The sequence below is a fragment of the Clinocottus analis genome, unplaced genomic scaffold (genome assembly GCF_023055335.1).
Source record: "Clinocottus analis isolate CAN_PGR_092001 unplaced genomic scaffold, fCliAna1.0.p SCAF_11, whole genome shotgun sequence".
Classification (NCBI taxonomy): domain Eukaryota; kingdom Metazoa; phylum Chordata; class Actinopteri; order Perciformes; family Cottidae; genus Clinocottus; species Clinocottus analis.
This window is the reverse complement of record NW_027175832.1, coordinates 10,571,540-10,596,980: the sequence shown is the minus strand read 5'-3', so window position 1 is coordinate 10,596,980 and position 25,441 is coordinate 10,571,540. Positions and strand designations below refer to the sequence as shown.

Genomic DNA, 25,441 nt, shown 5'->3' with positions numbered 1-25,441 from the left:
TGCATGTTGATTTTCCAAACCTACTGAAATGAGTTGAAACCATGGGACTGTCTGAACGGGAGGGAAAATATGTCCAAGATACTCTCTGGGAGAAATGTAGTACGTGCTTGGAGGGAAGAGAGAGGTTTAACGGGCTGAAACCGCCTCGCGAGGAATGACGGAGTTTACGGCTCCTCCCAAAGCAGGGCCAGCGTCTATCAGGTGACCCTTCAGAGACTTGGCCCAAGGTATATGAAGAACAACGATTCAAGCAGTGGTGTGGTCAAGACCATCTTAAATAAGAAGAGAGTTTATCAGACCAAGACTTTATGGGGTTGAGAACTAGTCATGACCAAGACCAATGCAGGGCCAGACAGTTATGACCAGTGTGTCGAGACCAAGACCAGAGTGTATCAAGGCGGACAAGACCAAAACCAGAGTGTGTCGAGACTAAGATAAGACCAAGACTTTGAGGGAACCGTGCGAGTCACAATGCATGGACACACTATGAACACACTAACAATAGAATTTGGAACTTGCTAACCAGTGACACTCCTCAAATCAATCTGATAAATCCACATTCCTATAAAAACATCCACAGACAAACAAATGCTTCCTCTTCATTCAGCACTTTCCATATTCTATTCATATTCTTCTTAAAATAATCAAAAGGCGTCGCAGAGGTGAAATCTGTGTGTGTGAATTGTCCTTTGCTTTATATGAGCAATCATAGTATGTAACTTGAATTGATTCGTGTGACTGTACAGGTCAGGGTTCGTTATGCTAGTAGCTGCAAATGTAGCCTGGGGCCGCTAGCCTCAAGCAGAGATGAGGTACAGGATACTGGATTATTTGAAAACTTGTAGTCTTCAGCCCCAACCAACACTGACTCAAGTAACATCACTCAAGGACTCTGAGGCTGAGACTCCAGTTCAGCATTTAGCATCAGGTTTAGTTCCAATACCGGATGCATTCTCTGGTAGAAATATAAAGATATAAAGATGTATAGATTTTCAATATATGCTTTCATTCAAGATATTCAGATAAAATTAAAGAAGCGCTCGATAAAACCACTACTACCATATCCCTGACACACACACACACACACACACACACACACACACACACACACACACACACACACACACACACACACACACACACACACACATACATACACAATTCAGAAGTGTAGAATATCCATATCTGCCTCCACATGAAAAATACAAACTTGTTTTGGCAAAACTACCTGTCTACTAAGGTTAAACCTTAACCCACAATCAACATTTATTTATTCATTCATTTATGTATTTATCTAAACATTAGAATAATAAATAGAATGATTTTGAAAAACCTTGCTTTTTTATTTTGATTTGTATTGGACTTCCAAACCGTTTTATTGTGTCTGTTTTGTTTGTTAAACAAAAATTAAAAATAAACCGATGCCATTTGGGCTCCCAGTTGTAACGCCATGCTATAGTCCAAATGACGCCCTTATTTTTCCTTTTTTTCACGATCCCCACATTGAGAACTCGCAGAGAGCGTCACATAGGCACGGCAGGGTCAGTGACCGCGCACGCCGCCTGTTTATCTATATGAGAGATTCTCGGGAGCGCGCCCCCCCTGGCCGAGGAAGGTGAGCGAGTGTCTGGAGGGGAGGACTCGGGAGCGCGACCAGCCGAGGGATCGATCGGATTAAACTCGATTTGAGTGAAATTAACACAAAGGAGAGAAGAGCAACGCACACTCGTCGGCGAGGTCGCAGATGCGAGACACGCCGGAGAAATATTTCGTGATTAAGAAACTTGAACTTTTTTTCCTCTGTTTATTTATATTTCAAACGGAAAAAGGACCACGGTGGATTTTTTTTTCAGCGCAAGCGGAGATACTAACGAGGAGTTGATTTGATAAAAGCCCGAAGTGACCGAGCTTGTTGGGTAAGCTAACAAATGTCCCATTTGAATGAGTGCATATTTTGAATGTTGTCGAGCGGAAATTCATTGCGAGTGTGTGGGGTTATCACAACTGATTTAGAATTAAAACGCTTAATATTCCACCGTAATAAGTTTTCCATACTTTTTTTTCCTCCAACACAATCGCACTCTTTAATCTGCCGTGCGAGTTGTGGTTTCAGCCCGATGGGCATTTCATTCAGCGCGAACTCGCTGGAAAGCTCGTGTACGGGACGGCCGCTTCGTCCGGCTCCTGTTTTTATTCTCATTTCAGCATAAAGTCATTGAAGGTCTATGTAGCTGCCATGCCGACATGCTAACAATAGCAAGTTTAGCTCTGCCACCCGCTGCATCGCTAAAAAAAAAAACACACGCGCACAACAGTCCCGTAGTTAGTTGAAAAGTGGAAAGAAAAATCCCCGGCGAGACTCGGAGAGCCTCTCTGTTTTTTGGGTCCGTTACATTGACAACTTGTTGAATTTTTGTAACATTAAATATTGAGTTTATTAAAGTGTAAGTGTTAGCCCTGTTAGCTAATTGTGTTGAAGCTTCTAGGAGACACGAGGTGGCTCGAGCGTAGAGGTGAGTCACTGGCCGACTGAATGAGCGGAGCTTCGAGTGAGATTCCCAGCGGAGAATACTTGACTTATATGGCCAGGAAACGCGTCGCCGGAGTTTTAATAAAGTGCTTTTTCACAAAAGTGTAATCACGAGTTGTATTTCCACTTAATTGCGCGTTTTTTTGTCGTGAGGGTACAGTGCTAAGTGTCCGTAGTAGCCATAGTTTTATTGGACGGAAGGGACAGAGCAGTGGAGGAGAGGGGGTGGGGGGCAGTGAGGCCAGGCGGTCATTCCATAGAATCGTGTTTTTCACGTTTCTGCCTCGTTTTTCTTTGCCAAAACACATTTGAGCGTACGAGGAACGATCTCGTTCTCCTTTTAAGCTTTGAAATAGAGGGGAAGTGGTTTACTTTGATTAAAAACCCGAGACGAGCGGCGCGTCCCCGGGTCCGGAACGACGTGCGAAATGCCACTGAGAGGCTAATTAGCCGTGCTAGCCGCTGGAGGTTAGCCCAGCGCGAGGACACCGAAGTTATGTTAGCCTGCTAGCTCTCATCCCCATTGTGTCCGGACGAAGACCACTTATTACCCCCACCCCGATCCCTCCCCCCACCCGAGCTAGCTACCAACATGCTCGTGCGGTTATCCTTCGAAGCATAGCTTTGGGCGAGGAAATTAACTTTCCTCGCCTTTCACTTCACTTTTGTTGTTATCGACGGACAAAGTAACGCTCCGTGTTTTCCGCGTTGTGTCTTTTTGTTACGGGAGCGTGTTTGTGATGTGACATTGTATCCGGCGACCGAAGTTTGGTCACCCCCGCGGCTCCACTTGTTAGATTATGTGGACGGGCGAAAATGCAGCTCAAAACACCTGCTCGTGTCCACGTAGCTACTTGTCGCCAGTTACAGCAACACATATTTAGGGGATACGCGGAGGGCCGTGTTTTATTTTCGTTATTTCTTTAGACTACGACTTTTATGGCGTGCGGTTCCTCGCGCTGTCCTGCCCTCTTTCTCCATTATATGTTCTGTAATTGGTCAACTTGCATAATGGTCACCCTGCCGCTCTCGCGCAAACTTTGGCTGCGCTATCTCTGAAAAAAACAAAATCCCTGAGCGTAATATCCATAAACCATGTACACGGACACACTCTCTTTGTGGTATTCGTTCTCACATAGTAGTATTATTCACACTTCGTTCAGTATGCACGTGCTAGTTCGTTATTTTTCCTCCTGCTTGCCACAGTCGGGCGCTGCTCCCCCCACCACCTTGTGTCTGTGAGCCAAGATGGCAGCTAGTCCTGTTAAGCGGGCCACAGAGTGGGAGATAAGAGGCCCCGACCACACACACGCACACAACACTGCACACAACAGATGTTCACCACTATTTGGTCTTTCTCCCGTTTCTCTCTGTCTTTTCTTGTCGTTAAAGTTGTGCCCCCACCCTCCTTTCAGCCACAAGGCTGCCATAGTTTGTTGCTCTCGACTAAGCTGGGATAGGACACAACGTTTACCCCTTCACCCAAATGTGGATTTGATCAGTGCCATTTCGGATCACTTATTTTATTCTGCATTTAAATATGGTTTGTAGTGGTGGTTGTGTTATTCTTGTTATGTGGAGCGAGTTGTGTTTCTAGAAGTTGTCTTTGTGACCTTGGAGGGGATTGTCTTCACATGTCGGCATCACAGACTAAAGAGCATGGCAGAAAATTGTTCTGAAAATAACTTAGACATTAACATTCAAAACTATAGGAAGCAAAGTGTCTCAATAATCAAAATGTTGCTTCATAGTTAGTAGGGCAATCATCTTGACTTAATGAAGTGCCTATGTGTTGTGTGTTTGTAAGGCCATTTAACTGTAAATATGGTCCCTCCTTTACCTTCCTTGTGTGCTCCATAACGTAAAGCTTAAAATATGTCAATTTTTTGGTCCAGCAGAAGCTCGTTGTTTCCAGATTTTGGTCCGGCTTAGTCCCTGTTGCCTCAAACTGGAGGCTGGATATGAGGGACTCCTCCTGCCCCCCTTAGCACAGCGAGGCAACCCACACCACACGAAACACAACATTAAGATTCACCGGTTAATTGAGATTTCACAGAATGACGCAATTCAATTTCCAGCGCTAATATCCATGCGCTGGTGCTCGCTCTCCACATGTATGCCCCCATTATATTCTCTCCCAACGCATCCAAACAAACATTTCTGATGGCCATAAAGATTTAACCATGCCATGGCCTTGTTCATTCATTCGCTCCAGCTTTTTCAGAAGAAAGAAGGACACTTTGTTTGGAATGAACAGGTGTCCATCAATGCGTCACACATTTTGAATGCGCTGTTTACTGTTATTTTGACCTATGAATCATTACTGTGATCAACTCTGGTTATCTGAATGTTTTCACTTATAATGTGCCACCTTCTATTGACCTTTTTAACCAGCTCACACTGTGTTTTTCACGCTGGTTCAGGATGGCTCAGAGCAAGAGAGATAAATGTATTAAAAAAAGAAAGGGCCGTGCGTGTGCGTGCGCGCACATGTACAAGAAGCCAGTAGTGCCCCCATTGGCATGCCGAGAGCACCATAGCTCGTGGCTGCTGACAACACTGATGTTGTTGTGCTCCGTTAGTGAAAATGGCCATTGTTCCTGTCTTTGTCCATCCCAGCTCATTTGACTCTCTGCTGCGTGTCATCCACCAACGGCCCCTTCCTGATTTCTCCATTCCTTCCTTGAGAAGAGTGTAATTCACCAGGTCATACTCTTTCTCCCTCGCTTCTCTTAAATCTGTAAAGAGATTACCCTTTTGCTTGTTAAATTATCAGATCACAGCAGCTCCTTAAAACCACTCTAATTAAAAACAGCTGCTTTTTTTTCAATATGCGTAAATCCTAAAATAAGCTCTGTATGGGATTGGGGCTGACATTTGTTCTCTCTTGAATGCTTAGAGGAAGTTTATATCGACACATTTTTACTTTCAGAGTGACTGAAATCATTTTAGGGTAGCTCAATACTTTAAATGTCGAATTTGAAGCATCAGCACCCACTCACATACTTGGTCCATTTATGTGCTCAAGTCAATTTGACAAATTCAAAGCTATTTGCAGGAAGAAGTAAATTGTGTTGTGATTATTTTGCAGCTCAAGTATGTTTAAAAAATATATATTTTATTTCACTTACCCAGTGTGAGATAAAGTGACTTGAATGTATGTATTGAACACAGTCTTATGTTTTGTATACTTGTGAGGGTATGGACAGCATGGTATAGGCTGATGGCTAAGATACTTGGCTGTGTTCATGAACCTTCTCTCCGCTCTGCCCTTAGCAGCTGATTGGTCGAGCTCTTCAGAGGTCTACGTGCAATGCTACTTTTAGTGTTTGTGTTTTGAGTTTGAGATGACAGACATTCTGTTGCCGAATGTTGATAAACGCCAACTTGGTGCTTTTGAAGGCTCCAAGCGGCTGAATATGTATTGTTATTGATTTCAGTCGTGTTAGGATTATAGTTGTCTTTATTATAAAATTAAAGGGAAAATGCAGAACTATGGCAAGAAAAAGCACAGTGAACTTTCTGTTTCTATCTGGCAGCATGTGCCATGACTTGTTCGTTCGATTAGGAAGTTTTGGTTAAATCTCAAGTTCTCTGAGTTCCTACTTTGCATTATATCTATGAGGTCAATGCATTTTTATTTATTTTTAACTTTCCCAATTCCGTTCTCTCCCGTACTTCTGATTTAAGAGTAGGTGACCCTGACTACCTGACTTGCAGGCCTGTACAGAGCGGACATGTTGTTCCCTGTGTGGGGTCGATGACGCCCGGCACGGCCGTGCTCTTGTTGGACACTTTGGTGTTGGGTATCCTGAGCCAGAAAGAGAGCTGGTGTTTGTCAGGGGTGGCCATTTTGTCTCCCATCATTATGTGTTGCGGATGGCAGCCCGCGTTAGCAGACACAAAAAGTGCTGCTGTTTGTCACCGTCTCTTTCATCTCGTACTCCATCGCTCCACCTCCAACCCTCTGCCCACCCACACTTGGTCCCTCTCCAGCCATGCGTGAGCTGCTTCCTCTTCTTTCTGCTCTTCATTCTCACCCTCTCCATCTCTCTCTCCCTCCATCTTTGCCTGCCTGTCTGTTTCCTCCCTCCCTCCCGTTCTCTCATTTTCAGCCAAAAGGTTAGCGGGGGTCTTTAGCACCGTGGTGACATTCAAAACTGAGTGTCATCTCTCTCTCCCTCTCTCATCCCTCCCTCTCACCTGTGTGTGTGTCTCTCTCTTTCTCTGTCCCCTCCTCCCTCGCTCCTCCTCCGCACTTGCCTCCCCCATCCCCCCATCCTCCTCCTGCGGAGAGGGCCTTCTGGACCAAGTGCTGTGCCTAGAAGAGAGGCTGGCGTTAATACAGCTTTCAAGTGTTTGTGTGTAGGCCGCATGTGTGACGGAGGAGACGGTCTGTCAAGTACGTCTCTGACCCGCCTGTGTTTTTTTTTTAATCCCCCCTTGACCTGCCCGGCATCGACGTGTGGTACGTCTCATTCCCCGCCTCACCCCTCAGCTCTCCACCATCATCTAACCTCACTGATGCCGGAGGAATAAAAACAATCTCACGACATACGAATCCCATCGGCGCCTTGAAAAGCCTCCCCGTGGCATCCTTCCACCTCGCCTTGTGACTTCCTACCACCGCTTCTCTCCTCGATTGATTCATGGAGCCGACAAAAGGTTAAGTGCTGCCTGCTTGTGGAATCAACATCCAGTTAGGAAGCTGAAGATGGATGCAAGGTCAGAAGGACTAAATGCAGAAGACAATGCCTGCATCTCTCCAGTAAACCTTGTCCCATCATGCCTTCTATTAGGTAACTTATGCTGGTCCTTCTTCCCAGCACTTAAATGAACCAGACAGATTTAAATCCTGCTAAAAAAGGTTACCAAAAGAAGTAGTATATGAGCTCTTGAGTTGGCTTCAAACCCACAACGGAAGCACTTTTGATCCTGCAGAGCGTATTGAGGGGTGTGTGTATGTGTCCCAAGGGAGAAGTTACCCCTCAGCCTCCATAGAAAGGACTCTGGAAGTTAATTGGTTGTTAGCAGGCAAGGTGGGGTGTGGGACTGGCCAATCTCCGGGGACTCGGCCCAGACCTGCCTGTCCCATTGGTCTAAAAGGGCATGTCAATAGTAGTGATTGATCAGAGAGAGAGGTGGGTGTGGGTGTGGGTGAGCGAGCATGTGGGGCGGGGTCATTTATATTATCAAGGGGGAAAAAAATCCACAGCGAGAATCAGGAAAGTACTGACTGTGACGTCATTTTCTCAGAAATGTTTCCAAAGCTTCATCTTTCTCTCAGCACCGGGATGACAAATCTCTCACGAGCCCCCTAAACCACTGGTGGTTTCTCTGAGAGACTCCCAGCTAGTGACGAATCATGTCAGGGTTTTTCTTTCTTTCTTTTTTTAAAAGTCTAACCCTTTAAAAAAAAAAGGTTTGACTAGAGTTGCGTCTGGGATTTCCCCCTCCATCCTCCACAAAGAGCCTACGACGGTGACTGACTGTGAGAACTTATTTGCATTGCCGACCAACAATTCTCTCCCCTCACTCACTCACTGTGGTTTGATTGGAACGTCGTTCACGTGAAATCCAGAGCGGTGTGATCTTTTTTAACACATGCTTGATTTCTCCAGTAGCTGCCAGCGAGCCATGCAGTCTGGTGGGGGAAATTGGGAGAGGGAGAGGGGGGCTAGAAGCTAATCGGACAGCATCGCCAGTTGTCTGCACTCGATGAGTTGGTTTACATCATCTGACTTGGCATTGTGATGCGAGTTGAATGTGGATCGAACCCTAACGCAGCCTCACAGTCCAAAGTATGTCCAAACGTATGTCTTGTGTGAAACAGAGTTAAGGGTCGTAAACCGACTTCTTTGATGAGAAACCCACTGCAACAGTGTCTGAACTCTGAACTGTTTGTGTCCTGAGAGTCGGTTTCTACAGAGACCGCTTCTTACCGTTATAGGGCGTGGTTCATTTTTAGTGGACACTCATCGTCGCTTTCTGCAAAGACCACGCTCCTCGCCGCCACCGCTACACATCCTCGTCGAGGTAGCCTTTTTAAAAACGCAGCTTCCCGCATCAAAAAACAAACAGCACCTGTGCTGTTTCACGCCCATATGTAAAGACTTCCCGTGCAGGGGCGTATTCTGACCGCCAGGCTGTGAGGTTTAGGGGCCCGACTGCTCCTGGATTATATCAACAGTGACGAAGGCTTTCACTCGTTGACCCTACCAGATGATGCAGACAATTAACAAGTGCTGTAAAGATGCATTTAAGGGCGATATACACTCTTGCAACTACAACTGCGGCTGGCCACACAGTTGCATCGACAGACTTGTTATGGTTTACGTGCCTTTTCCATACGCCAGAACAGTAGGTGGCGTTTAGAGTCGACTATTCCACTATCCCTTAATCTTTGGGCGTGGAAGTCAGCGGTTTGTTTATATACCTGGTCTTGTTGTCTACACACTCACTGAACAATGGCAACTTGGAGTCAAAGCAAGTTGGCTTTTTCTTTTGCCACGCAAATGTATCTCTGAGTTTCCTCCATAGCTTTGTGCACTCCTCGACCTGCACACCGTTCACCAATATCTCCCTCCAGGAATTTACCGCCTTTGCGTGTCTTAATACTCTGTCAAAGAGGGGTTTAAATAATAAATGCTCATATTTGCGGACTTCTTCAGCCAAATGTTCTTCAACAGTATCCATTGTTCGGGTTTCTGCTATGGCTTTTAAAAATGGCGGTATTGTGCTATGAAACAGGAAATGCGAGACTCAGAAAGGAAGTGGTTAGCATACCAATCACAGTCTTGCAGGCTGCTAACGGCTTGAGTAGCTTTGTCGGATAGTCAGAAATTTTGGGCGACGCACGCGAGAGGGCTTACAGAACTACGTAAGGGCCCTTGCAGGTCTTGCATGCTTGCGTCTCTGCGTAAAACCCAAGTATAAAGGACCCGTTAGTCTATTTTCCTTGTGCCACATCCTCAGTGCCACACTGACATCGCTCACCTTTTTAATACACTTACAGATGCGAGAGTAGTCGATTTCAGAGACCCTGTAACGGGTTCTTTAGCCCAGTGAACTGACGCGCGCATGCAGTTTCTCTCCCCTCTCTTCAGGAACAGGTTCCTTGGCCACCCCCTGTGGCCTACTTCTCTCGCTCTCTCTCTCTCTTTCCCCCCCTTCCCGTGCCTGTCTCTCAGCCTCTTGTGTCCTCTGGGATCAGACTGGTAGCCGGCCAGTGGTTTTTCCTACCACATGGTAAAGGCAGGGGACAGATTGGATAAACACAGCCCTTTCCTGCCCCCCCGCCCCTTCCGCCGTAACACACACACACACACTGTCCATTAACGAAGCAGCCATGCGTAAAATAACCAGATTTTCTCTAGCTTCGCTGCTTTTCTCTTTCTTCTTTTTCTTCCTTGATCCTCCCCCCCCTCTCTCTCTTCTTCCTCCTCCTCCTCCTCCTCTCTCTTCCTTCCTTCCTTCCTTCCGGGCCACAAATCCTAGCCCCAAACACACGGGCCCGCATCCCCTCACTTGAGTGTAATTACACACACAGCTAGCCAGCTCCAGTGCGCCGTCCTCCATTTGGGAACAAAGGTATAAATTATAGTGGCTTAGATCCCGTCGGTAATGGGAGGTGGGTGGGAGCACACGTGTCCTCCAGAGGAAGAGGGGAGATCACTTGCAACCTCAGGTGTCTGTTTGACTTTGGGCCTCCTCGAGCTGTCGTGGTGTGGTTCTCGTTTCTCTGGCTGCATTCAGTTTGTCTGTGCCCTTCCCTGTCTGTCTCCAGTGGGAGAAAAACAAACAACCCCGGCGCTGTTGACATGGCAGAGATTTCCTGTAGTAAAGCCTGGAGGCTACAGACTGTTTTGCTGCCAAACTTTCAACAGCGCAGACAGAACCGCATTGAGCTGCAGTCGGCTGATCTCGCCGCCTCCCTTCCTCCCTTTTAACCTGGACTCAACACCGCATGCACGGAGTAGGTTTGTGACTAAGATAAAGGGACATTGCTAATTGTCATTATTTTGCAACAGGTTTTTCTTAAAACAGTCACTGAGGAAGAGGCCTTCTGTGGCTCTGACTTGCTTCAAGACTGTGACAGTCGCATGCACACTGAGAACAATAAATATAGTGTTTGAACAATGTGCAGAGCAGGAAACAGGAGAGGCGTGTCACAGAGCGCCGGGCCCCTGCTGTTTTTCACACCAACCAAAGTTTAAACCACGTGATGTCACTCACTAACACACCTTTCAGTCAGACTGAAGGAACGATTGCATCACCGGCTTTAGGGATTGGTTGGTGTGAAAACAAGTATATGCCATACCTTTTTTAATTAATTGCATTCTCTCTCCAGTACTTTCAATGTACGTGTCAGAGTTCCTATTTGTGTTGGTGGTAAATGGAGGCCCCTCTTCGTCACTCTCTATAGCGGATGAATGTGTGGCACCGCCGGCTGTCAGAGAGGCCACTAAGTGGCACCAGCGTGGCAGTGATAATCCGTGGTCCAGGCTCGGCTGAACGGGCAGCTTCGATAATTGTGGTTTGACAGACTCGCGCAGTCGGTGTGCCTACTGTCAGTTAATTCATCAGCTCTGCTAAAGTGGTACCCGATGGAGCCTCTCTGTGATTACGGCTGTTTTCAGGTGTGGCGGAGCTTGCCGAGCTGTTAATGAGGTTGTTGGAACTCATGGGCCTGTGTGCCTGCCGTCCACAGTGACGCACCTTTTATGCATAAGAAAATAAAAAATGGCGGCCACTTCAAGGTCAAAGTCCTGTTTCAGTATTTCAGGTTTAGTTTGTAGTTTGGGAGTTACAGCACTTAAGAACCCTTCATCCTGAAACTAGGGGTGTCATGATACCAAAAATTCAGTAGTCGGTGCTAAAACCAGTAAAATGACACATTCTCGATACCAATTTCAATACCACAATTAGGGCATAATTAATCGACGATCGATTAATTGATCATTAAGAATTTCGTCGGTGACATTATGTTTTCATTGATTAAAACTAATGCATGTTCTGTTGCGTAGTGTGATGGTGCGTTCACTTTGTGAAATATTCGCACGAGTAGATTACATGTAAAGTCAATGCACAGACGCGAATGGTTGCGAAAAAGCGAAGAGACATAAACGTAAACATAAGATATTCTGTTTTTGACGTTTTTGTCATCAGGGTTGCGTCTGAATGTTTCAGCGCTATGCCTGGCAAGTGTGAGAGCGCCGAATTGCGTAGAGGCCGAGGAAAAAAAAAAGTTCTATCTGTGCAAAAAATAAATAATATGTACTTACTACTAAATAGCTCATTTTGGAAAATTAAAAGCAAATTGCGAAACAAAACAGAATGAGACTGCAGATATTTGAGCATCAGGTTGTATCAGTATTAGTGGCTGCAGCGAGCTGCTTTCCTCTACACATCTTTTTAAAACGCTGTTATAGGCTTGATACGGCTGCTCTCAATTCACTCTCCATGTTGAGATGAGATCTTTTTCCGGTTTTGAGAGACGGAACGGCACAAAAGACGACTTTGCGGAGACCACAGAGCGCAACGCCAAAAATCGCCAAGTCGCGCATGCGCAGCGTAATCTGTTAACCATGAATATTTGCTTTTCACGCGACATATTTTTCTTCGCTCTCTGCCCACAGCTTGATGCTCAGCGCTCACCTGTGTCCACGCATGTGTCTCTGCGCATCGGGGCAGAACAACGCAGTGCGCAATACAGAGAGCAGCGCAGAGGAGAAGTGTTTACGCACGACCACGTAGAGACAGAAATGACAAGCTGTCGTGTAAATCCCGTCAATAAAATACAACCTTTAGTTTGTTTAATAACTGAACAAGGTGTAGACCTGTTCTATAGGAAAGATAGTCTAAAATGACGTATTGTGATCTGGCGCTATAGAGAAAATGACGGGGGCTTCTTCAGGGGGCGCCCCGCCACCCAAATATAATGGTAGGGGAAACACTGGAGTAGTCGTGATGGGTGATGTTGTGCTGCAACTAGCGATAGTTTTTATCCTTTTTTATCTGGCGATGTGTGTGTGTATTTATTAGTGCTGTCATATTAGCGCGTTATTAACGGCGTTAACGCAAACCAATTTTAACGCCATCAATTTTATTAATGTCGTTGGCGCGTTTTCATTTTTTAACGTTGGATGTAGTTTAACCGGATGCAGAACAATAGGTATGCCATTTGGGCTTGGAAGCTAGGATAACGTTGCGGTTTGAAATGAATGAATGGTGAGTGCAATATGGCAAAATGAATGATAAGACGCTAATGAATGGAAAGTTTACTTTGGAAAGGTTGTCAGACGGTTCCCTTGACAAGACCGAAGTGGTATGAGCCATTTGTCATTGTGAACTGAGCTATCATTATAGCTATCCAGTCTGAAATACCACTCGATGGCCAAGCACACAGCTGATGCTAACTCTGCGCCCCCTCGTCATAGCCAGACACAAACAGATGACTTCAGACAGAAACACATGGACACCACAACAAAGAACAAACTTCTTTCTTCCCCCCCTCCCTGGCTCCCCTTTATTGGCATGAATGTTAAAATGCGATTAATCGCGATGAAATATTTTTATCGTTTGACAGCACTAATATTTATGTGTGTGTGTATGTATATAGATATCTATAGATAGATGTGTATGTAGATAGATATCTATAGATAGATTATATATAGATATATAGATATCTATCTATATATAGATATAGATATATATCTATAGATATATCTATATCTATAGATATATCTATATCTATAGATATATCTATAGATATCTATAGATATATCTATATCTATAGATATATATAGATATATCTATAGATATATCTATATCTATAGATATCTATAGATATATCTATATCTATAGATATATATAGATATATCTATAGATATATCTATATCTATAGATATAGATATATCTATATAGATATATCTATATAGATATATCTATAGATATATCTATATCTATAGATATATCTATATCTATAGATATATCTATATCTATAGATATATCTATATCTATAGATATATCTATATCTATATCGATATATCTATATCGATATATCTATATCGATATATCTATATCGATATATCTATACCTATATAGATATATCTATATCTATAGATATATCTATATCTATATAGATATAGATATATCTATATCTATAGATATATCTATATCTATATAGATATAGATATATCTATATCTATAGATATATCTATATCTATATAGATATAGATATATCTATATAGATATAGATATATCTATATAGATAGATATATCTATATAGATATAGATCTATAGATAGATATAGATCTATAGATAGATATATCTATAGATATATATATCTATAGATAGATATATCTATATAGATATATCTATAGATAGATAGATCTATCTATATAGATATATAGATAGATATATCTATAGATATATAGATATAGATAGATATATCTATATCTAATCTTTTTATATATATCTATAGATATCTATAGATAGATATACATCTATATCTCTATATAGATAGATATCTATATATATATATATATATATATATATAGATATATATATATATATATATATAGATATAGATATACGTATGTTAACTTGCTGTTGCTCCAGAGTGCTGTTACATTGTTCTGATAACATTACTTTAAAATAAAAGCATGCAATACACTCGTTTTTTACTTCATTGTTGAATTTGGCGCATAATGCGATTAATCGCAGAAAAATCATGCGATTAATTGCGATTAATTTTTTTCAACTTTGCCCAGCCCTAATATATATGAATATGTGTGTGTGTGTATATCTATATATCTATATAGATATATATATATATAGATATATATAGAGATATAGATCTATATAGATATAGATCTATAGATATATAGATATATATCTATAGATAGATAGATATATAGAGATAGATATATCTATAGATATATAGATATATATATATAATATATATCTATATAGATATATCTATCTCTATATATATATCTATAGATATATCTATATAGATATATATATATATAGATATATATAGAGATATAGATCTATATAGATATATATCTATAGATATATAGATATATATCTATAGATAGATATATAGATATAGATATATATCTATAGATAGATAGATATATAGATATAGATAGATATATAGATATAGATATATATCTATAGATATATAGATATATATATTATATATATCTATATAGAGATATCTATCTCTATATATATATATATATGTGTGTGTGTGTATTTAAGGTTAACCGAAACATTACTAGTCTGGGTTAGTTTTACTGACTGTATATTGCATGAATAAAATAAAATAGACTAGATAGGCTACAACAGCTTCATGCACTAGTTTGATTATTTGCCGTTTCATGCCAAAGAAAAATTCCATGTTTCCCACAGCAAAGATCGCTCGGAGCGTTCAATGTCTGTTCTGTGATTGAGTGAGAAAGACATCACTCTCTGCTGTCTTGGCGATTAGTTCATTTACTTAATTTTGTGTCGGTAATATGTTGTTAAATATGTTTATCTTTAATAAACTACCCATACAAGTAGTTATGTCTCATTGTATTAATTTGTCATGTTATTGACGTGCAACCAGAAAGTTGAATATATTCGAATGTGTTTAAGGGGAATATTCAAATGTCATTTTTGAGCAATTTTAACAGCCCTAGTGGGGAATCAGTTATCAAAATACCTGCTCATCGAGTCTCGACAAGGTCTGCAACTAACGATTGTTTTAATAATCGATTAATCGGTCGATTATTTTTTTCGATTAATCGGATAAAAAAATAATAATTTTAAAGCATTAATTTGCAACCTTTTATTTCAAAAACAGAACAAACAGTGCAAATTCACAATGCAACAAATCTTAACAAAGAATTTATAAAAAAAAAAAAGAAATACAAATCAGAAAACTTAACAGGATTTGTCAGAACTTGTTCTCGACACTCACAGACGCACACACTCACTCAGTCATGCACACTCGCACACATGCAGACACACACACACTCACAGACATGCACACCCACACACATGCACAGACACACACGCACACTCACAAACATGCACACTCACAGACGTACACACTCAGAACTCAGAGAACACGAGATGATATTCCAGAAGTAATCACTCAGTGTATCAACGAATAACTTACGTACTGCACTTTATCTACACAAAGGTTGTTAATTAGGTATGGAACTACAAATCCCAGCAACACTTCCTCTGCATTAAGCGACATTATATCGGACTGTTGAACGCAGGTCTGCGTTCTGCACCTCAGAGGAGATATTTACGCGTTACTTCTCTTGAAGACTCCGCGGTATTTTAAAACGAAGACGTTATCTAACCCAACAGCGCGGCTCAAACACGGGGAATGAAGGACTAACTAGCGAGCTAACGACAACGGTTAGCCTAGCTGTTAAGTTATTGTACACGCAACGCGACCATACAGTGACATACGAGAAGGTACAGCGGGCTGCAGAAGCTCCTGGACCTTCAGTCTGCTACGCTGTGCTTCACTCAACTGTTTTGTTTAATACGCGAACATCTCCGCGACTTATTGAGCGGCGTAATAATCGTGCGACACAACAAATCGATAATGAAATTCGTTGCCAACTTTTTTAATAATCGATTTTTATCGATTCTATCAATTCGTTGTTGCAGCCATAATCTCGACTGCACAAGCAATCAATTAATCTTCAACAAGTTGTGTACATAAGATCGCGCTGTATATTCTGTGCCGCTGCATTTGAGGTGTCCACCAAAACGCTAATCGACGGTCATGAAGTCGTCTTGATGATATGACGAGATCACAGCGACTGATGGACGTGCATTTGGCTATTTGAACATCCGGTCGGGTCTATGAGTGCATACTAAAATGCCCACAGTGTTTGTTTGTCAATACTGATGTGCTGCTGCAGGTACCAATAAGGAAAATGAAGTGTGAGCCACAACATCCAGCGAGACACGGCATAGCAGTTTTTCTGCTCTATTTGACAGAGTTCTATGTAAAAGGTCTCATCCTTTGATGAGATTTGCCATCTAAAGTGGCACACTGACCGTTCACCTAATTCCCTCTGCAGCGACAGCAGTGGAGGGAGAGGGAGACGGAGAGAGGAAGCAGTACAGAAAGAAAAGGTCTGTGGAGAGCAGAGGGATGAGCGACGCCCTCTGGAGAGGCGACAGATCTGACGCGGTTGCAGACCAGCCGTCCTCTCGTCGAGGGCTAGCTTGTAATGGCCAGACAAAATACAAGCAAGAGCGGAGGAAAGATTCTCTGGCCTTGCTGCTTTTAACTAGAGCTGTTGATCTGATGAAAAGCCCTGAGGCTGACACACACACTAACCAGCAAGTGCTCATCCAGCTATATTTGTTCCGTATTGTAGAACTCAAGGTCTAATGTGGTCTGTGTCTGCCTCAGTTGCCAGGAAATCGGTTGCCTTCGTAGTAACTATCTGCAAAGGATGTGAAATTACACTCAATTACTCTCACCTGGCACGCACACACACGGTCACATGCGAACGCTGTTTTTTTTCTGCCCCCTTTCTTCCTGTAGTGATTGAAATGCAGGGGAAGTGATGTAACTCGACAATGCTGCTGCTTACACTACTGTGATCTAGAAGTGGCGACAGCTGAAGCGCTGTTTTGTCTGTTTTAGTTGGACTTTGTACACAGAGAGGATGTTTGAATAAAGCAGAAAAGTTAAAAATGTGCTGCTTTTTTCTGGTTTCTTAACACTTTAAATCTGTGGGTTTTATTCGTAAATTTTCCCTCTCAGAAGATGCAATGTGTATTTGAGTGTTTTTTTTTATTTATTGAAAAATGGGACAATCAAAATCTACTGCTTGTTTTTGGGATTTAAAAGGGAAGGAGAAGTGTTGTGGTGTCCTGAACAGTTTTTTCATCCACAAAGCTAGGTATGCATGTGTACAAAATGCAAAGCTTCACAGAAGGAAGCTGGAACCAAGTGAAAGCTTTTATAGGTCTGTTTACTCTTTCATATACACATTAATCTCCAGAGTTTAAAGAAAGAGTGTCTAAATTCCACATGTATCAAACTGTTTCTGGTCAAAAGTGATGTTGAGATGGGCACGACAATGTGATGACACAAACCGTCCATTTGTTATTGCACGTTCAGTGTATCAGGGTCGTATACTTTTAACTGAACCATTTTAGGTGGTGCTACAACACATCATAAGATGACAAGTGGATTTACAATCACAAGAGTTTCCTCTGACCCACTGTGCTGTTAGTCTACAAATTTGTAGAGAAATTGGGAGCGCATGATTTGATGTATTCCTCTGCTAATTCCGATGCGACACCGCGCTGCAAATAGGTAGAAAAGGTTGAACTATTGGTTCAACTGTCATCCCTTTTTAGATAATATCGTCCGATTTGTATTGGATTTTAAACGTGTAGGTTTGTCTGTTGACGTCTAGATTGAACCCTTCACTCATTTAATGAATAATAGTTCCATCTTAATGAGGCTATAGTTCTGTCTCTTTAGTCAACCATTTACTTTGGAGAAAACATTGGTCTCTCCGCTTGACTTCCATGCAACACAGCCATTAGCACACAGCGCTGAGAGCGAGACTTGTTTATGGTCACTTTTCCATTGATAACATTGTCCCAGAAATACGCTTTGCTCTAGATATAATAGAACACCATACTAATTAGGGCTGAACGATTTAGGAAAATAATCTAATTGAGATTTCTTCCCCCCCCCCCCCTCCATATTGCAATGGTGATTTAATATACTATTTTTTATTTTATCTTCTCTTTTCTCTAACAAATCAATATGAATTATTTTAATATTTGTATATATTTAGCTTCCTGATTACTAATCAACCCAGCTCTCTCTCTATTTTGTGTCTTAAGGCACACGTGTAAAGTGATATTATGGCCCTAAAGCTGAAAAATACATATACTATTTTGGAACTTCTTCATATCTCTTGTGGAAACATACCTTTTACTTTACCTTTTATGTGGTCAAACTGTTTTGGTGCGAGAAATTGTTTTACCAAAAGGTCTTAGGTTCACAAAAGCAGTGGAATATATTAATAAAATGGTAGACACATGTAAATAAATGTCTGAAACCAAATGTATTATATGTTGGGGATGGTGAGCCGTGGCTGGCTTTGTAGCCTGCGTGCGGCCTGGTGATCTGCAGAGACGGACAGGCGATGGCTGCAAATGCTGTAAGTTGTCCTGTAGACCCTGGCAGCTGTAAATCCTCTCCGTAAAATACATCACTAATAGTTAGTATAAGTTCACTGAAAGAGAGTCATGATTACACACCAACATGTAACGAATGGTACGTGCTAACGTTGCTAAGCTAACAGAGAGCCATCTATAGTCAATGCACAAGCTAAAAATGCTCCTGCTAGCTCCGGTTAGCAGAAGCTAACGTAACGGTAGTTAGTCTTACAAACCCATAACAGAGATTTAACACTCCTAGATATACTAAGTTCACTTAAAGAAAGTTAAAGGGGGTCGTGAGAATATTTTATTATGCATTGTTCAGTCTCATAGAGACCTTAAAGCCGCCTGACTGTCGTTAGCTTGTGCGCTAATTCCGGTTAGCTAGCGCTAATGTGAATACAATAGTTAGTGTTACAAACACATAACAGAGATCTAACACTACTAGGCGTACTAAGTTCACGTCAAAGTTAACGGGGATAGTGACAATATTTTATTATGCACTGTTCAGGCTCATAGACACCCTGAAGCCATCTACTTCGTGCTAGCTTGCTATCACTAGCTCCATGTGAGCAGCAGCTCTAGCTGGCTTACAGTTCCAGTTACTACGTAAATATACTATTGCAAAGTTCAGTAAATACACTGACCCATTTTCCAATGGATACCTTTTATTGGCGTTGTCCTCTTTATCGCCGGTATCATATCCTTCAGGCTGTGAAGCTAGGGCCGCATGAAAAGTTGATGCAGCCTCGTTCGCCACTCTTTCGCGCGCGTCACATGATGACGTTGTAATTGTGCACGTTGCGGTTAGAAAATCTTGTTTTAATCTAACTGCAGATTTCAGCAGATCCCTTTTTTTGTTTTGGTCTATGTAGACAAACACGCATGTAAACAAAACAACGTAATGTTGAGCCAGCATGATCATAGATCTATATACCATAGGATATGTTTTCATAATAATAATAAAATTTGCGACTGGTCTGGTGTCTTTTCTTTCAACACATGATGGTGTACTTCAATACTATGGCCAAAATTTGATCCTTAATTATTGTGGCACACTATTTATAGCACGCATGCACATACAGGCGGGGCACCGTCACTGCTTAAACGCACAGCTGTGACCAAGTACCACAAAGATCACGTGTGCCCCGCCTGTTGCCTACCATCATATAGTAAAGAATTGAGCGGCACCTGTCTTACTGTCTTTGTGTAGGCGGCTTGTTTTTATGGTTCAGAGAGACGGAGGAAAGGGTTTGGTAATTGCTATTTACACCCAACAAGAGTGGACGCTCCCATCAGGCATCGTGGCGTCAGCAGAGGACTCAAAGGGCTGTAGGAAGTCTGTTTTACGGCGGCCCTGTGTCATGCTAATGTACCCTAAATGGGTAGTCTTTATAGTCACCCTAGAAAATGTCTATGAACAGTAATGGTGATACATTGGCAGATCAAAAAGTTTGGTCTTATGTGGTCTTAAAACGTTGTGTTGTCACCATGCTGAGGTGTCCATCTTCCGTACAGTATCTATTTGATACCATTTAAAATATCTATTTGATACCACAGGGAAAAAATTGACAACATTGAATGCATTTGATTTGTATTAAACGTTAAGTATATTAAGGCCCTAATGTGACAACAGGGTTTCCTTTCTTGGCTAGTAGCAGAGAACAGCAGACAGAGTGTAGTAAACCTTAAAAACAAATCCTTCCATCCAAATGACTCAAGCTGATGTGTCGCTTGAGTTTTGACCTTGTGGGGTTGCTGTAGTCGATCAGTGCGTAGTATTGAGGTAGCGCATTAAGCTAGCAATCTGATGCAGCAATTGGTTCATTTCCACAGGGAAGTTTCCTGTTGTGCATGTGAAGTAAATTGGATTATTTACATTGTGGTTGTGATGCTAGCGTTCAGTCGCGCATTAATGGGAATTTTCAACGAGTGTTTTTTGGACAACACGACAAAGAAGTTTAAATTGCATACAGTCCGCTCTCTGCTCAAGGTGAAAGAATATCAGGTCAACTTTTTACTGTTGTAATTAATGAGACAACTTTGCTCCCAAGTTTTAGTTTTTGGCATTGCTTTAGAGAGCCGGCTAGATTTGTGAAGCCACAGCCTTCAAAGAGGACGGAAGGAATGACAAGCTGGTGGACAAATCAGCTCCAGCATTTTTCCCCATTTGAGTAAAGCTGAAAAGAAAACATCTGCCGTGTGACAGGAAGCAGTCGGGTTTAAGTGAAGGACACCAGAGCCGTGTCTACTACCGAACACTTGCGCACTTCGAGCACTGACTTTCAGTGCTTGGGGCGCCACACTGACAAAACCAGCAGAATTCAGTGCACTGAAAGTACCCGGATGGCGCACTACAAACGGCCAAAAAATGAAGTTTAAAACGATGGACACTACTCCCACTCAACGGACGCCATCTTGGCTACGTAGCGGAAGAGGAGGAGCCTTTTTGACAGCTTTTCATTTATTTATATCCTCTGCCGCAATTGTGGGGGTATCGCAGTTTCCACATGGGTTGGAGAAAGGGCTAAACAAGGGTCAAAAATAGGGCAAGAAGTGCGTTCCTTTTTGTCAGTTTTACTTTCGCGGGTGCCGCAAACAGATTTGCGTCCGTTACTTCCGCCAATTGGTTAATGTAAGTGTTCCATTTGATACAGCGCTTATCAGCAACAGAGTGCACTACAGATGTTAGTGCACTGTATTGGAGTACACTGTTTTGCAGTGTACTTTGTAAAGTGTTTGGTAGTAGACACGGCCCAGCACTAACCATACTGCCACACTGACTGCCAACTTTTGTTTTGATTGCAAAACAGTAAATATCCCTGTGAGGTGCTGATGGCTCAGATGGACTAGTGTGCGGTATACTGAAACCCCAGCAAACCACTAAGATATTAGGGGGCTCGTCTACAACTGAGATACAATAACATAAAATTAGTATTGGGTGATTCTGGGGCATAGCAAATTTATTTCTGAGGACAATTATCAATTTGTGTGTGCTATTCCACGTTATATACCAATAAGTGGCTGAGGGAAAATCAGTGGGAGGGAGGAGTGAAGCTTGAAGGGGGATGTAAATGAGGGGGCTGTAGCAGCTTCTGTGTTTTTTTTTTTTTCTTTTTGAGGTGCAGAATAGCAACAGGTAGGGTTAGCCCCCCCCCCCTCCTCTCACGTCCCGGTTTCAGATATAAGGCCTACCTACACATACTCATTCATTCATGCATGCTGACGTCCACCTACCGTTACCCTCTCACACTTAGCATACTGGGGTATAGTGACGGCCACCCAGTCCCTCTGTTGCCGATTTATATACGTGTGCAAATGTGACATGTTGAGTAATGGTAAAGTAGGTTTGCTGTATGCATGTTTTTATTTTTTTTACGCACACACAGGCTAAAAAAGGTGGCGCGCCACGCGTGACTAAATCCAAGTTTATGGTTCTGCGTCAGGTTGACGCCATAGCTTGACGTGCGCCTCCAAAAAATCCGAACTAACCTTAAGAACCATGAACTAGGCTTAACTCCCTTGTCTTCACGCACATCTGTCGTGATTGACCGACTCGCTAGCTATCTGGCCAAATGGCTTGCTGAACGAGAAGCTACTGACCTACTGCTGTACAGAAACAGCTCCCTGGCCTGTTGGCTGGCTGGCAGCTGCTGCTGTTCAAACAAGAGTTGCATCTGCTGGGCCCCTTTTTGTTCTAACACACACTCACTCTCAATGACTGTGTGTGTAAAGGAAAGAAGATCTTTTGTTGTATAGTAAAATTGGTGTGTGTGTGTGTATGTGTGTGTGTGCTCTGAAACTGATAACCTTTTAAACATGCAAGTTAATCCGCTGCACCTCTACCCAGCAGGTAACAAGGCTGAAACAAATGTGTTTGTATGATGCAACATCTAGAAAGGGTTGAGAGGGTTGAGTGCCTTAGGGAAAGCTATATTTGTGATTTCCTATCCAATATTGCTGTTCAGATGACTCACAAACTTATTTTTAATCTGCAACCAAACATCAATTGTGTGCCATAGTGGCCAGTGTGGTTCTGCAGGCTGAATATAACATTTGTTCCCTATTTAAGGTAGCTTTTTCACACCGTTTCAAAATGACGGGGTTATCCCGTTTTTATATGCGCTGGTGATGATTTTCTGTTTCAATTCCAAAATGTAGTATCGGATTAGCTTGCTTGGAACTTTTGAGGTGGTAACGAGAAATGCAACAGACCCAATGTGAGGTCCCCGGACGGAGGATGTGCACATATTGTAAAGCCCTCTTCGGCCAATTTGTAATTTGGGGCAATACAACATGAAATTGAATTAAATAAGCAAAGCAATGTTTTTACCCTAAAACTAGTGGGAAAACTTGGCATGTTGCTAAAAGACATAATACCATAATAATATAACCCCTTTTTCACACAAGAATGACTCTATCAAATTTATAGTTAAGTCTGCCTGTGATTCAAGTCCTTGGTCGCAGACTTTGTGTAATGAATCTACCTTGGGACTTTCTGCAATTGTCCAGGTCGTCTCAAACCGCCATCAAGGAATGTTCTAACTACGCATTAAGAACAGCCCTTCATTCAGCAGCATCTTTTTGGGCCTATGCCCTGATTTTAATGTGTCTTCCTTTCTCCCCTCCCTCTTCTCTGTCCTCTTCTTTGTCTTCCCCTACCTCTGTCCGTCTCTCCAGGAACCTTAATTAGGATCATGGAGTAGCAATTTTCAAATTAGCAGTTAGCTGATTAGCTCCTCACTGCATAACACACCTCCCTTCCATCCAGTCCCCCCCACCCCACCATCTGTGGGACCCCCACCCAGCCATGGCGGACCCAGGGATGTTGAGCTTATTCGGGGACGATGCAGGGCTCTTCTCAGATGAATTGGATAGTTTAGGGGACTGCTTTCCTCAGCAGCCTGCTGCCGCCCAGTCCAACCCTTTAGCCCAGCAGACTAATCCCTCTCTGAACCACGAGCACCAGGGAACAAGGGGCTACCACCAGGGGATGATCCACGGTGCTGGGCCCGGCCCCGGGCAGCCTAAGTTGGGGCAAATGTATGACCATGGCCCCTACACAGGCTACGATCAACCTGGTGCCACCGGAGGACGAATGATGGCCCAGAATGGTCCCAGCCAGGGGCCACCAAATGTCAACACGGCCATGAATGGCATGGCTTCCCACTACCATAATAACCAAGCTAACTCTAGCAACCCCCTCCATGGGTATCCGGGTGATGCTGGGGGAGGAGGTGGTGGGAGTGGCGTTTGGGGCCAGCAGCAACAACCTCAGCAGCAACCACAGCAGACCCGATCAGCTTATCAACAGCCTCCGGCACAACCAGGTGGTGGCCCAAACCAGATGGCAGCTTACCAGATGTCTCAAGGCAACTATGGTGGGATGCAAGGCCCGCCTGCTCGCATGAACCAACACTACCCTTCGCAGAGCATGGTACCCCCTCCTGCTCAGGACCCATCTCACTACCTGGGACATGTTGGAATGGGTGGAGCTCAAATGAGACACCCCCAGCCACAACCCCAGGGCTATCCCAACATGGGCCACACACCCCGATACCCACACTCCCCCTCCCGACAGCCTCCAAACCCCCACCAGCACCAACAGGGCATGGCAGGGTTTGGGGCTGCCCAGTACCCTGGTTATCAGGCCCAGTATGGAGCCATGGGACCTGGGATGGGCCAGAGTGCCAACAATAATGCCAATGCTAACACCAGCCAGGGCATGGGACCAGGGCAGCTCGGCCAGAGGTTTAACCAGGGATCAACCCCAGCAGCTGGGCCACAGGGGCAGCGATACCCCACTGGACCACCACATCAACCCCAGCCCCATCCGACCCATTCTGCCCCAATGCAGCAGACTGGGCAACAGGGCCAGCCTATGCACCCCCAACACCCCCAGAGTCTGTCTCAGGCCCCAAACCAGCCCCAATCCCACCTTGTCTCCCCAGCTCAGGGAACTTACCCCACACCCTCATCCATGTCCCCCATGCGGGTTTTGGGAACCCCAACACCTCCTCCCCAGCAGGGCAGACCCCCTAGTGCAGGGCTAGCCGTAGCCCCAGAGGTTGCAGGGTACACAGCCCTGCAGTCTCAACCCAATGCTATGGCCCAGAGAACTCCCCAAATCCCTCTATCTGGTCCACAGCCCCAACACCAGCAGCCTCACAACATGCCCCCCGGTGCAGGGCAGATGTATCCTGGCCTGGGGACGCAGCGTGGTTCACAAATGGGGCCAAACAGGCCTCAACTTCAGCAAGGTAAGCACAGGACAGTTGATGCGGTCCCATGTTGCTTTGACACTAATTTAAAGAAGACACGGCTTTAGTTGTCTTGTATACTTCCTCAAGAAATCCACACATGTTGAATGTTCAGATTACACGATCAGGTAATGCAGCAACTCTTGGGTTGTTGTAATGGATCTTCCTCATAGGCAGAGATGGTACTCACTGTAAATCTTGTACTAGCAACCCTCCAGAATACAATACTAGGGTTACACCCTTTTAGCTACTTCAGCGTGTAAATACCACACTTGGATGAGGAAATTGTTGCAGTAATTGAAAGAAACTTGATTTGGCCTGTGAACCTATAATGTGCCACTCCACTTTTTGCTCTCCCTCACTTTTTGAAAAATGGCTAAAAGTTAAGTTGAGCTTTGTTTTTTATTGTATCTATTATGACTTTAGTTTTGGT

The 25,441-nt window shown here is 43.3% G+C and overlaps 1 protein-coding gene across 1 annotated transcript in view; it reads left to right on the top strand.

Moving 5' to 3' along the window:
- Window positions 1-1,428: 1,428 nt before the first annotated feature.
- chd7 (chromodomain helicase DNA binding protein 7) overlaps window positions 1,429-25,441 on the top strand; it is a 71,901-nt gene continuing 47,888 nt past the window's right edge. The window contains exons 1-2 of the mRNA XM_068571663.1: window positions 1,429-1,916; window positions 23,429-25,008. Of these exons, the coding sequence (XP_068427764.1) occupies window positions 23,559-25,008 (1,450 nt within the window). The 5' untranslated portion in view covers window positions 1,429-1,916; window positions 23,429-23,558. The remainder of the gene's footprint in view (window positions 1,917-23,428; window positions 25,009-25,441) is intronic.